Source organism: Maniola jurtina, chromosome 15 (genome assembly GCF_905333055.1).
Source record: "Maniola jurtina chromosome 15, ilManJurt1.1, whole genome shotgun sequence".
Classification (NCBI taxonomy): Eukaryota; Metazoa; Arthropoda; class Insecta; order Lepidoptera; family Nymphalidae; genus Maniola; species Maniola jurtina.
In genome coordinates, this window is record NC_060043.1 from 352,025 (window position 1) to 367,457 (window position 15,433).

General features: G+C 39.2%; 1 protein-coding gene across 15 annotated transcripts in view; it reads left to right on the plus strand.

Moving 5' to 3' along the window:
- LOC123872836 (microtubule-associated protein futsch) overlaps positions 1 to 15,433 on the plus strand; it is a 119,621-nt gene that overhangs the window by 61,241 nt on the left and 42,947 nt on the right. For 8 of the 15 annotated variants that reach the window (XM_045917407.1, XM_045917395.1, XM_045917399.1 and 5 more), the window contains 7 exons: positions 31 to 8,042; positions 8,255 to 9,677; positions 10,608 to 10,828; positions 11,834 to 12,416; positions 13,427 to 13,531; positions 13,662 to 13,877; positions 14,015 to 14,151. In XM_045917407.1, coding sequence (XP_045773363.1) covers positions 31 to 8,042; positions 8,255 to 9,677; positions 10,608 to 10,828; positions 11,834 to 12,416; positions 13,427 to 13,531; positions 13,662 to 13,877; positions 14,015 to 14,151 — 10,697 coding nt within the window. The remainder of the gene's footprint in view (positions 1 to 30; positions 8,043 to 8,254; positions 9,678 to 10,607; positions 10,829 to 11,833; positions 12,417 to 13,426; positions 13,532 to 13,661; positions 13,878 to 14,014; positions 14,152 to 15,433) is intronic. The other 7 variants (XM_045917398.1, XM_045917400.1, XM_045917404.1 and 4 more) reach the window with 7 other exon arrangements.

The window sequence follows — 15,433 nt, forward strand, 5'->3', positions numbered from 1 at the left end:
TCCCAGTACATAACTAAAATTATTTTCCAGATCTCAAGGACCTTTCCAACGCTGGATGGAATGTAGAATCAGAGAACAGAACGACAGACGACGGCCGCACGCACGTGAAGTCAGTCCACGCTAACATAGAAGGGAAATACGACGTCGATGGTGGCCAAGGTCAATTCGCAGCGGTAGACTACAACAAAAAAGCCACCACTGAATACGACGATGGAAAAACTAGTCTCAAACGGAATGAAAACGTTTCTAACACCGCAGCACATGAACAAGTCGTGCGCAAAACTAAGGATGGAATGCTTTCCTCATCAACAACAAGTTCATCGACTGCCACGTCCAAATTCGAAAAAGTTTCCACTCGCGAAGCAGTGCCATATCAATCCGCCGATGACTTCGACCTGTCTTCACAAAAATCCTACAACACTAATCGTACCGATGAAGTCGATGATATCACTTCTCAGAAATTCACAAAACAAAATACTAGTGAATACGAACAGAATTTAAGGATTGATTTCAATCAAGGAGAAATAGTTTCGAGGAAAGTTGACTATCCGGATGAGAATACGAAAGTTATAGTGGAAACTAGGCGTTTACCAGACGGCACTAGAGTGACGAGCACTCGCCGGGAGTTCCGCGCCCCTTCAGTTCAGACTAGTCATTCAGAACAGCACTCTTATCAAACTAGAACTGCAAACAAATCTTATGAAACTTCGCAGAAGCGAATTAATGAAACCTCCTCAAAAATTATTCATGAATCTACCAATGATAGAAATGATATTGTAGACTCTCAAAAGATTAGTGATGATTATGATTTTAAACGCAATCAAACCTATTCTGAAAACAAAGTCGATGACTACAATCAAAGTACCGAAAAATATAGAAATAACCGCAGGGTAGACTCTCACACAACTGTTGAGGACTATGATTACAGAAAAACCCAGGATGATTTGGTAAATAAAACTGATGACTATGAAAGAACGACTGACCAATACAGAAAACAACGTAAACATGAAAGCGATGTAGATGATATAACTCAGCGTGATCATATCACTCATCGAGATATTATTACTTCAACAGATGACACGGATGTGAGACACCGTGATAGTAGTGATATTTATTCGCAAAAAAATATTGACGAACGTGTACACAATATCACACGTGAAAATAAAACTGATGACTTTGAAAGAACTACTGAGAAATACAGAAAACAACGTAAGCACGAAACCGATGTAGATGATATCACTCGGCGTGATCATCTCACTCGTCAAGATATTACTACTTCGAAAGATGACACGGATGTGAGACACCATGATACCAGTGAGATTCATTCGCAAAAAAATACTGACGAACGTGTCCACAAAATCACACGTGAAAATAAAGTTGTAGAGAAGATAACGAGTACTGATCAGTATCAGTCAACATATCAGACTGATTATACTCAAAGGAAGATAAGCAATGATTTGAGCCCTGCACACCAAGCATGGGCGAGTACTCTTCGTTCCGATACTCCAACTAGGCCATCGACAAGGGCTTCCTCTCCTGGAAGTAAGACGTTTAAGTCGAGCACATCTTCTTTAAGAAGTAGCATAAGCCCTGACAAGAGTTACAGAAAACCAGCTAATCGAGGAGAAAGCCCTGAAAAGACTTACAGAACACCAACAGGTCGAGGTGAAAGCCCTGATAAAACTTCCAGAACACCCGTGGGCCGAGATGTAAGCCCCGATAAGACTTCCAGAACACCTGTGGGTCGAAGTAATAGCCCCGATAAGACTTTCAGGAAACCATCGAGTCGAGGTGAAAGCCCTGAAAAAAGCTACAAAACACCTGTAGGTCGAGGTGAAAGCCCTGAAAAGAGCTACAGAACACCTGTGGGTAAAAGTGAAAGCCCCGATAAGACTTACAAGAAACCAGCTAGTCGAGATGAAAGCCCTGAAAAAAGCTACAGAACACCTGTAGGTCGAGCTGAAAGCCCTGATAAGAGTATAAGCCCTAATAAAACTTACAGGAAACCATCGAGTCGAGGTGAAAGCCCTGAAAAGAGCTACAGAACACCTGTGGGTAAAAGTGAAAGTCCCGATAAGACTTACAGGAAACCAGCTAGTCGAGATGAAAGTCCTGAAAAAAGCTACAGAACACCTGTAGGTCGAGCTGAAAGCCCTGATAAGAGTACAAGCCCTAATAAGACTTACAGAAAACCATCGAGCCGAGGTGAAAGCCCTGAAAAAAACTACAGAACGCCTGTAGGTCGAGGTGAAAGCCCTGATAAGAGCTATGGAACACCTGTGGGTCGAGATGAAAGCCCTGATAAGAGTTCCAGAACACCTGCGGGTCGAGGTGAAAGCCCTGAAAAGAGCTACAGAGCACCTGTAGTTCGAGGTGAAAGCCCTGATAAAACTTCCAAGAAACCTTCGAGTCGAGATGGAAGTCCGAGTAAAATTGATAGACATTCTCCTTCACGAACTGTTAGTTCTGATAAATATTCCACTACTGAATCGACTACAACAGTTAAAGAGACTACGGTAAACAAACATAATAGTTCTAAAGAATATCTACAAGACAGTCGCCGGTCAAGACTGAGTACAAGCCCAGAGAAACCAGACCAGAATCATCGCTCCAGAACCAGTCCTAGTCCAGAAAGAAAACCGAAAAGTAAAGCTAACGTCTATGATAGACCAAGGTCTCCCACTGAAGACGTTGAAAAAATCACTACTCCTCAGAGATGGAACTCTAGTCCAATGGACGGAAGACCAACTAATTTTCTCTCCACGTCACCTAAAAACTACAGCCCCGATCGACTTAAATCAGATATACAGCGAGAATTGTTTAGAAAAGACGACGATGTAGTTGACAAATTTCAAGAAAATGCAAAGACTAAACCAACTGAGGAACCGCAAAGAATCTCAAGTCAAGAAGAAAAATACCCTAAATCTTTATCGCCAACAAGAAGTTCAACTGAACCTTTGCAAAAGTATCCTAAGAACCCAGCAAGAAATGCTAGCCAAGAACCGGAGGAAACATCTCATAGTGAACCAGGTTACATGAGACCAACAGCTACCAGCAAACCGAAATTGAGCGACGATTCTAAATTACCTAGCGCAACATCACCAACAAAAAATGTACCTTCTAAAAGCCCCGAGCGTAGATCTTCCAAACCTACCATTAATAAAATCTCAGATCAACATTATAAATTTATTGACGAAGAAACGAAAATGTATACTCGCGATGACAATGAAGAACTAGTTCATATGATTCAAAAGCAGACTAAAAACGAAGGTTCTACTGATTATTCTGAAAATGTAAATGAAACAACGAAATCACATCGTTCGCCTAGTCCTGATACCTATCATAAGAAAATACCATCTTCTCCTTCAAAGCCAAGCCCAGCAAGTCCAGTAAGACAAGGAAACTTAAATGATGACATACCTATTTCACAAAAATCACCAACAAGAAAAAATTTGCCGGATGAAAATCCTGATATATTTGATTTTTCACCAAAATCTTATCCACAAAAAAGTCCGTCCCCGTCGAGAAATAAAGCACCGAATTCAACTTCTACCATCAGATACAGCCCAGTCAAAGATAATCATCCTGTTATCACAGACAATAAAGACAAATTCACAGATTCCTATGACCGCAAAGAGTCCCCAACAAAAGACGCTCCTGAAAAATACGAACCTAAGTATTCTCCAGAAAAAATTGTCTCACAACGCAGTAAGGCACCGTCACCATCTAAGTTTGAGTCTTATGATCTAAAGCGTAATACTTATGAAGAAGAAAAAAGACGCAGCGTAACAATTACAGATGAGACTATAGAAAAGTCAAAGCCTGAAAAGCATCTTGATTCTCCAAAAATAGGGCGTGCCCCGTCTCAGACACCGACTAATAAATCTCCAAGAAACAGTACTTCGCCGGTCAAATCTTTGACGAAAGATAGTAAATACAAGCATACGTCTGACTTTATTGGTACGGAAAGAACTACGGAAGAAATTAATAAAACCAAGCTAAAAGAACGACCAAGACAACTCATTACCCCATCTACCAGTCCAACGAGAAAACCTAAAGATCTTGAGCAGGCTCCTTCATCTGGACAAAGTTCACCAACTACATCCGTGAGTGGTTTTGTCTATTATAAATCACCTACAACTGATAAAACAATTGTCACAGACTTAGATGAACAAGATTTTAATACTGGACCAAGAAAGGTAGTGACTCACGCTCCAAAAGATGACAGTTCTAAAGATTCACCGTCATCAAAACTTCCCTGTAGATCTCCATCTCCAGAAAAACGCCCAACAAAAGAGAGCCTTCCTAGAAAAAGTTCTTTGAAAAAATCTTCGATTACTCAGATATCGCCTACAGAAAAACCTCCTACAAGTTTTATAATTTCACCAAATGTCGAGACGAAAGAATTCACGGAGCATAAAGTTCAAATTAAAGATCATCCTGATAAAGAAAAAGATAAACCAATAAAAACTAAACCACCATTTGAACGACGTGAAACATACGAAGAAAGATGTCGGAAAATACTAGGCATGATTGATACAGACGCAACTGAAACCGAATCTGTTACAAACAAAAATATCACAAGTTCAAAAAATTTGGAAGCTAATGTTAGTTCACCGAGTGTTTCGCCTTGTAGAAGTCCTTCACCAAGAGAAGAAGAAAACTTGTTATTTAAAAAAAATGTAAAGAAAACTACGGAACTAACAAAGACTGAAGAATGTACTACACAAGAAACTGAAAATAAAAATAAAACGACAGTTAGTCTGAGTAACATCACCGATACTTCAAAGAAGACTAAAACTCCATCTCGAGATACGTCGCCTACCAAGCTTCAAGACATTATGTCAAATTATGAGCACGAACGTAATACCGAAAGCCTATTAAATAAAACAAAAACTGAAGGCTATAAAAAACCCTCACCTACGCGTGAAATTAAAAATGATCCTACTTATGAACCTCGTGAGCCTAAGTCACTCTTACCTAAAACAGATATTAGCCATGAAATAAATAATGTGAAGAATAATTTAACAAAAAGTCAGGCCACAGATCAAACTCCTAAACAGAAAGAAAAGAAAAGTGCTATAACACCAGAATATCCAGAAAAGATAGGTACACATAGGCGCCATGATAGTCCAGTAAGGCAAGCTCATGGTACTTATGATAAGCCAACTGTCGTTTCTCCCAAGTCAAATAGGTCACCTAGTCCACCTAAAAAGCAATTAAAATCTGAGCTATCTATTACCAAATCTGAAATACAATATGCCACTGAAACTATAAACGAAGCCTTTGTGAAAAATGTTACAGAAGTTATTGTAGACGAAACTGATCACTTATCAACTGTACCAATTTCAACAAAACCAGCACGCAAAATCCCTGTAGGAAAGACTATTCCTGCAAAAAATAGTGAAGTAAAAGTTGGTAACAAAACAGTGTCAACTACAAATTCCGAATATAACTCAGAATTTATTGTTTCTGAAAAGGAGAGAGAAGAATTAGACAGAATACAAAAATTGCCTAAACAACATTCTCCAGACTGCTTTGAAAAATCTCCAACTCATAAAAAGACTCCATTTAAACCAGTAACTTTGTCAACTGAAGAAGTAGGGTCAGATAATATGGTAAATCAAACTACAATAACAAAAGAAACTACAATTATTGAGAATGATGATATAACTCATATTGAAAAACAAAACCGCGAGAAAGTGAAAGATCAAAAAATTGCAAGTAAACCACCATCACGAAATGTCTCTCCCACAAAAAAGGTATCCAATGTATCCCCTGCACCAACAAGAAGTATATCCCCCAAAAAACCACAATCACCAATTGAAAGACCGCAATCTCCTCAGGTAACCAAAACAAGTGGTATCAAACCGAGAGATCAAGTTCCTTCTCATATACGTAAACCATCACCTAGCGGGCCGTCACCGACAAAAACAGATAAATCAATTACAACTGATGTTAAGAAACTTAACACTACAGTAAAACAATCTAGTTTTACTAAATCATCAACAACTAAAGTTTCAACAAATAAAACTACTCAAAATACTATCAATAAAGTTTTGGAACAGGAGCCTAAAAAGACATTTGCACCAAAAGGCACTAAAGACTATTTGAAAAAAGATGTTGAAATAAAAGTAACGCGAACGGCTAGTGATACTACATTGAAAACTAAGAAGACTTCGCCACAAAGAATGAGGTCTAAACCTGAAATTCAAGTAAATGATAAAGTTACCAAACAAACGACTACTACAAACAAATATCAAAAATATTCGCCTAAAGATTCCCAAACAAAATTACCAACAAGCAAACCTAAATCAGCAACAGCTTTGAATACGTCGACAGATGAAGACGATGTAATTATTGATGTTCAACAAGCAAAGTCATCACGTGAAAACTCTCCAGATCGTATTTGTCCAACGCCAGTCGGATTTTCAGACGATAATGGTACACCCAGATTTCCCGATGAAGTGAATGAACCCGATGATGAATACCACACCCGAACTCACCATACGATTCATGAAACAGAATCTATAGTAGATGACATTGTCGAAATATGTGAGGATGACGAACTGTTTGTGAAAAGAACGGACGATATCAAGAAGAGAGATGACAGTCTACTTAGCGTGAATGACAAAGTATCGAAGTTTAATACTAAAATAGACAACGTTAACAAAACAAAAGATACTACAACTCGATTTAAGGAAACAGAAAGGAAAGTCCATTCAGATTTTGATAAAGAAAATTTAAAATCAGATCAGTGCTTACTGTCAGTCTCTGAAAAAGTTAACAAGTTTGCTAAAGGGCCGGTTGATTCTAAGGATAGGAGTCCTTCTCGTAATATCATAGATGAATATGATAACAACACAACTTACCAGGATGATTATACAAAATTGAGCGTAAATGACAAAGCTCATTTGTTTATTGAAACAGCTGAAAATGTGAAAACTACTAAAACAAAACCAGCTCAGAAAATTGAGCGCCCTGATCTAAGTAGTGTAGACGACTCTTTGAAAAGTGACGATTGTTTACTGAGTGTTTCGGATAAGGTAAACAAATTCGTGAAAACCGCAGAACAATTTTTAAATGAAACTCTTGAAAGTGAAGAGAAAGAACGAAAAATTAGAGAACAACATGAAAAGATAATGAGAAAAATTGTTGATAATCAGGATGATAATACAATAAATAAAAATTTAAATGATTATATCAAAGATACATCTGAATCAGAACAAAACAATAATTTAAGAGAACCCTCATTTGCAAAAGAAACTGCGTCATCTAATGCTAAAGTCAGAGACGTGGTCACCCCTAATGTTAAGACATCTGACAAAACTTCTACAGTTAAAATAACTACATTACGTAGTAGTGAAGCAGTTAAGAAGGCTAAAGCATTGTTTGAGAATATAGCTTCTACAACCTCTCCTAAAACTAAGGAAGTACCTAATGCTAAGCCTTCGAAAGTACCTGATACAAGTTTAACAAAAAAGACTCCACTAACATCTTCAGTGAATGTTCGACAATCCTCTTTCGATAACGATGTTCCAAAATCTGAAGTTATAAAACACACTACATCAATATCTGAAAAGGCTCTTTTAAAAGAAACTACTTCAGAGATTCGGGAACCACATGTTATTCACAACGAGAAACCTCGTAGTAGTCCTGCTCGTTTAAGACCACAGTCGCCCGATAGACCCAGATCTCCTTCACATAAAATTAAAGAAATCAGTTCAACTACGGTGACGACTATTACTTCTGCAGCTGATCTACCAAATCAGGGGCGACCGAGTCTTGAAAAATCAGACAAACCTCAAGAAAAGGTGCCAGGTTATCAAAGACCAACCAAAACTAGTCAACTAAAGGAAGAAACAAAAGTTTCAGAGGAAACTGATATCAGCAGTAGACGTGGCAGTGGAAAGTTTGGAGTTGAACTTCGCAGAACCAGTATTGAGAGAGCAACCGCCAGTGCTGAGCGCCGACGCAGTAGTGTTGAGCACCATCAACCCTGCATAGAGGATATCTTCGACCTAGACCTCCTGGAACAAATGGTCAGTACCAAATATTATTACAATGTTGAGTTAGATAACGAATACATACCACAATTAATTAGATAATTTTATTTTTTCGATATTTCGACTCTGTTGTATGAGTTGTGGTCACGCCGGGACTCTATGATCCGTACTTGAAAATTGTAATTGAAATGTAGGTTATATTTTTAAATATGAAACTTTATTAATATTTTCTAATTTTTATTTTTCAGTTGGAAAAGGTCGTGGGCTACGAGCAGAGAAGACGCATTAGAGCGCAAATGCGTGTAGCAAAGAAGATGGATAATGAACAAATAACTACAAACACTGTTACAAGAAATAAACAAACTATAACTAAAGTTACTAAAACTAGCTCACCTGAACGTCAAAGTCAAAACAGATCCCCTGAGCGCCACGCAAAACCTGCAAGTCAAAAACCACACTCACCTGAAAGACCACCTAAGCATTCCCCACTAAAGTCTGCAACTCCTGATTATACTAGAAAACAATCTCCACAAATGCCTTTGACATCCGATAGTCATCCAAAGGAAAATGACAAGCCAATGTTAAATGGGCATGCTAAAGAACCTACAGGGACATTACCAGACAAGGATATCAGATCACGCAGTCCTAACAAGCTAGCTCCAAAAGTCCCTACTAAATCCAAAAGTCCCCTCCGGCAATCTAGTCCTGATAAAAAACCGAGACCAATTTCACCTACGAAGACTGCTACACCAAAACCTAAATCAAATCGCTTTAGCGAATACGCTACTGCTTACATGAAAAAAGTTGGACTTGACGAAAATGACAAAAATATTACTTCAGATGTAAAAGTGAAGAAGACACCAGTTGTAGAACAGCAAAAATCTAAAAAGATTGAAACTCATCATGCCGTCGAAACAAAAATTTCGAAAACTACATCTAAAAATATCACCGAACGCACTTCTTCAAAAGATACCATTGAAACAGTTCATATCAACGGTAAGAGATCACCATCACCACACAAGAGTATTCCTGGAACTCAAAGTCCAACTCCACAAAGAAAGGTTGATTTAGACAACAGAAAATCTAGTCCCGAAAGAAAAATGCACAGTCCTGATAGAAAACCATACATCTCGGATAGCAATGCGCACAGGCCAGATCATAAAGCTCCTAGTCCTGAGCGAAAAGCTCACAGTCCAGACCGTAAAGCTCATGTACCGGATCGGAAAGCTCTAAGTCCAGAACGTAAAGTTCAAAGTCCAGATCTCAGAACTCAAAGCCCTGCTGGGCCACGTCATACCCAACACAGCCCCGATCGACTCACAAACCTTGAACTCAACCATCAGAAGTCAGATACAACTAAAACTAAGAAGGAAACCATCATAAAAACTGTGTACGAAATCGAGAAAAAGATACCTCCAAAACAGAAGCAAGAAGAGAAACCCTCTTGGGTCACAAACAGGAACTTAAAGAAGATAACATCAGAGACTCGCACTTTTAGCACGAAGAAAGTAGAGCCTGAGAAACCTAAGTATCGCTCTACAAGTCCGTCGAAAGTGATCTCCAAACCTCTTGATGTTATAACATCTAGTTATGGTCCAGGACCTTTGGACGCTGATGGCAGACCTTTGTTTGGTATCAAGGCATTGAGAAATGGAGCTTCAAATTATCAAGGTTTGTAATTCTTCTGTCTGTTTGAACATTTATTTAAATTATTAACTAGCGACCCGCCCGGGCTTTGCACTTAGCTTATTGCAATGGTCGTAGAGATCTCTAATTTTTGTAAATTAAAATATAGCCTATGTCAGTCAGGAATAATGTAGCTTTTGAATAGTGAAAGAATTTTCTAAATCAGTTCATAGTTTCAAAGATTACTTCCTACAAACAAATTCACAAACTTTGCCTCTTTTTAATATTAGTACAGAAGTATAGATAGATAATGTGGCTAATTCTGTTGTACACGATTTTTAAACTAATCTAAAATAACAGGATTAAATGTATTGCTATCCCTTTCATAGTGTTCCTTGAGGAAAAGGAGTTTTAGATCTGTCAATTTGGTTTAATTTAGAGATTGTGCACAAAAGAATAAGCAAGAATATTGTATAGTACGCGACAGGTCGAAATAGCAATCGAGGTATGAGGCGGGGGACGCCCCGCACACCCGCACATCAGCCAGGCTATCCCGCTCCGGGTCAGCGCGGGGGCTGTGCGGGTGTGCGGGGCGTCCCCACCCCGATCGCCGTCTCGACCTGTCGCGTACTATAACATCTTATCTTTATTATTATTAAATTCCGTTGTGAATCACACAACATCACTCTTTAAATATTTGTGCAGCTGAGCTACAGTTTAGTCATTATAAGGAATTAAAATTGACAACTGGTTTAGTGTACCAACTAATTTCTGTTATAATTCAGTAAATATACGTTAAATTTATTAATTTCTTACGTAAATAAACGTAACTTTTCATTACAAACATTGGAAAAAACTGTAGTTTCAAGACCGGCACTTTTAGATGCAATTATTGTTCTTGTGTGTGTACCTATTTCGATAACAATACCTTTTTATATAAACGGTTGGCTAACATTTTCGTTACTAATCCGGCAGTGAAAGGTACTGTGGTTCGCCAAGAGTTCCACTCGCGGAACGGAGGCGAACCAGAAGGCACCGTCTCCGTGACCGCTTACTCCACGGAGCCTCAGGACCTGGAGAAGCTCCTGCAGTCCCAGGAACAGAAGCCGTCGAGGTTTCTGCATGGTCTGGCGGCTATAACGACGACGAAGAAGTTCGGCGGTGACACTGGTACCACTTTAAGCGCAGTTAATAACGTAAGTTCCTGTTGTTAGTTTCTTAGCAATAAATCGTAAAGTGCAAGTTGCCTTATGTCTTAATAAAATAAGGAAAGGGATTTTTTCCACCAGGGATGTACAATATGTTTTGCGGCTAGGTGATGAGTGTAAAACTCACCGTTCAATTCAGTTTAGTTTAAAGCTAAAATGAACATTTTAGGCATCTCTGATGGAAAAGTAATCTTGGTCCTACTTATACATATTCAGGTAGATACACAGGTATGGGAAAAGTACCTAAATGATAAATTATAACAACAAGACTGTCACTAAGAACTACTTTCCATCTCATTCAATTTTGAACACTAATATTTATCATGAGACGTACCGAACCAGTGGTAAATTATTTGACGATTCAAAAGCACTTGTAAAAGTTTATTTGAATAAAAATCTATTCTATTCTACAATAAACAGTAATTTTCACTAAACTTTTAATAATGTAAATGGAAAATTCTGACATTTTTTTACACATTTTCTTATCACAAACTTTAGGCAAGTTTTCGGACTTTGAATTTTAAATACATGTATCCCTTACCACGCATTCTCAGTTAAAACTGCGCCTAGAGTTTTTGAAGACGGTTTGTACTTAAACATACCTACCTAGTTAGTCGATGATTCACAGTAAAACAGTAAAACCTCTGAACTCATTTCAATGAGAAGTTAAACTAATTAATATTCTAATGGTAGTCACATGGAATGGTACCAAGTGACCAAGAATGCTACTTAGTTGCATTTCCACGCTGAACCATATAAGTTGTGGGGAACATTTTTCGTAGTAAAATTACCTAAGGATTCTTAAAATAAAAGATTACCTACCTAAGGCAAAAGAATACTATTTACATCGACCTAACGCAGCATCGCTTCGGTTATACATACCATGTAGTATGTAGTATGAACATGGTCGTAAGAACTATGATTTTATTTAATTCAACACACGTCGCGTGAACGTACGTACCCAACTTTATAATTTGCTATCATTTTAAACAGAAAGAAGAACGCGCTGCAATAGATCAGTTTACACACAGCGACCGCCGAATAACTGAGAGCAGAATCACTAGCGGAACTAACAGCATAGACAGAAGAGAACAGAAGTACACACAGAAGGAAAAAGTTGAAAACATAGACGCTTTTGTTGAAGATAGAAACGTTCAGAACAGAAGAGAACGTGAAGAAGATAGACAAGCACAGAATAGAATAGAGCTTATAGAGGATAGACAAGTGCAGAACAGAACAGAACGCGTAGAAGATGGACAAGTGCAGAACAGAACAGAACGCGTAGAAAACAGATACGTTCAGAACAGAACAGAAAGGATCACTGATTTAAACGATAAAATAAATGATCGTTTGGACACAGATGACTATGAGAGACGTGTCTTAAAGGACAGAAAAATTGATACTAAAGATAAGGGAAGGAGAGTGCAGGAGAAAACAGAAAAGAGAGTGGAGATGGAGACTGTGGGGAAGAAAGCGAATGAGAATTCCGAGAAGATCGCGAAAAGGGTGGATGAAAGAAAAACAGTGAGGCAAAGTTCCGTGAAATCACTGACTGAGAAATACATTAAGAGTGCCAGTGAGTATTGACTTTATTTTATTTCAAACGTCAGATCCTCTATTATAGAAAAACTCCTTGCGGTATTTTCTGTCACGTAACATCAAGTTTTGGAAAACGTTCCCACCTGCTGTGTTCCCTATAAATTACAAATTATAGGGGTATTGAAAAGGCGCATAAAAGCTGGCGTTAAAAAAAACTGTCGGGTTTTATTTAACATCAAGTGCTCCTCCTGCTCGTTTGCTTTCTATTTTTATATTGATTCTGGTAGGAGGCTTCGGCCGTGGCTAGTCACCACAGTGCCGGCAAAGCCGTGCCGCCAAGCGATTTAGCGTTCCAGTACGATGCCATATAGAAATCAAAGGGTTTAATAAAAACTGCCACCCCTTCTAGGTTAGCCCGCTGCCATCTTAGATTGCATCATCACTTACCATTACCACCAGGTGAGATTAAGGGCTAACTTGTATCTGAATAAAAAAATACATAATTTATACTTAAATAAATCAGATAACAAGGCATTTATAAACTAGGTATGCCAGACAAAGATTAATACACTTTTATGTTTCTGTACCTTGTGCTGGGGCCAATTTTCGTAACTGCTATTTTTTGCGTGATTATTTCGTACTGTCCAGTTATTCAACAGCCTTTATACCGGCAACAGTGAACTCGTAACTCGTCGATTTGCGCTTCTCGATCATGCATTACGAATTTTCTTCATGGTTCTTGGCTCCACTATCGGTATTCGGCAAATAATTCGAGTTCAGGCATACGATAGTTCAGCATTCGAAAATCAACTGGCTTGGCAAAATTAGTTCCATAGTATTAGTAATACTTAAAAATATATCTAGTAATAGTAGGAGGCATTTGAATAAATAATTCATTTGGTACTGATACTAGTATGACATGAGGTATTTAAAGTTACCGAATAAACTTGTCCATCAAAAAAACATGCCAATGAAACGTGAGCAATGAGTGAGTTAATTTAAGCAATAAGTAAAAGCAAAACCAATTTGTTTATGCCTTTTTTTAAGGTGAAACGTCGAAGTCAGAGCGCACTACATACCCTAAAGCTGGGCTGATTCTTCGCACATCCACCATGAAGGACAGCATCTCCAGCGACTCCTCTACCCATGCTGGTTAGTATTAAAATCTTATAAGTACTTATAAAATTAGTATCTAAAACTTATAACTTTTAGCGGATTATAGCGAAGTAAGCTTTTACCTACACTTCCCTTGCAATTAAATACTTGAACCGCTTGTTCATAGGTCTGACCCGCACAGACAGCGAGCACAGCCTGGCGTCAGAAGATGAGGTGGTGACCACCACCACCACGGAGCAAGATGGCGACGGCGTGAGGACCACCACCACCACCACCACACGGTCGGGGCACGGCCGCATGCAGGAGCGTTCCTTCCTCGACAGCTCCACCAAGGTCACTGGCGTGCAAGACATCCTGACGAGGATGAAGAACGCTGATATAGGTGAGGAACCGATTTATTACATTGATATATAACACTGACTTGCGGTGGCGTGCGGTGCGGTTGTAGTAAAAGGAGGGTGGAATGAGGTCAAACAGCTCTTTAGACCAAAACATAACATCTGGTTGTTATTGCCGTAGTGATTGAAGAGGGAGACAGCAGCGCGGACACGGAGGCGCGTGCTCTGCTGAACAAGTTCCTGGGTGCGACCGTGCTCATGGCCGGCATGCAGAACTACGTTACCGAGAAGCCCACGGGCAAGCTGGTCATCAAACAGGTCAGTGAATTGGTATTTGTATGGATTTTTTAGTATGGATATTAGTATGGATTTCGAAGAGTGTGCTCAGGAACTTTTCGACGTTGTAGTCCCTTCGCCTTTTTACCTCCAAACCGTAAGAGACGTCGCGTCGGGCGAGCTTCCATCCTTATGCCATCGATATTCCACCTTCACGTACGAAACATTTTGCGTCATCAATCTGGGTTTCTTTAAAGTAAGAGTGAATAGGCACCTTCTAGGCAAACGCGTCCCATCTTAGGCCACATCATCACTTTCCATCAGGTGTTATTGTGGTCAAGAACCTATCGTCTGAAGGACGCGACGCAACGCCATAAACATATCCGGAAGAACATCGTTCGTAAAATCCCCACGTCTTGATCTGCAACGCAATACTAAAGTCAATGTCCAGACTAAAATTACCCGCTGCAACCGCCAGCACTTGGCTGCTTTCCCATTCCGCAATCAATCTGTAAAATAAACTAACTCGACCTTTCCAATCTTCCGCTAAATTTTGCTTCGCAGATATGTGTTTGGATTGCTACAACATTAGCATCTTTTTTAATAATTGAAAAAAAATGTACTTCATGGTAGGTATTTTGCTTGCTTTAACGATGAAGAAAAACACCGTGAAGAAACCATCATACCTGCCAGTTCTCCATCATGTTCTCAAAGCTGTGTGAATCTATCACTGCACAGCGCACTGCACTGTTCTGAAAGACCCACATTACCATCAGAATGAACTAAACTGTGCTACCGTGAAGACCACTGACCTGTCTTAATATAAGTACGCTGGACCTGTGATTGCCGGCTTGTTTTTTAAAGAGCAACTTGATTTTCGCCATTTTGGCGCTGAATGCAGGTGTAATCGTCATGTGACCGTATTCGGAACTTGATGCTAATGATGAGAATGAATTATTTTTACAAAGTAGGTACTTTTGAATCGTCAAGAGCATCTACCACTGGTTCGGAATGCGTTTCCTACCGAGAAGATCCAGCAAGAAACTCGGCGGTGTGTGATATTATTCTTCAGATCTCAATTTTGACGAGTCTCATAGTCATGTGCACTTATAGTTGGCCTGCGTCCAGCGGCGATGTTTCCGACATTTTCTCCCAAACAATCGTCTCCGTGTGTAGCCGTCATTATAAACATTAGTGCTGCCAAGTGCAGTCCATCGAGTAATCTTCAAATGTTGTAGAAGCAAGCAGGGGTTACTTTGAATTTAAGCCGTTGTTCCTTGTGTGGCATCATAAGTCATTCCCTTCAAATAAAACCGGTCTAATG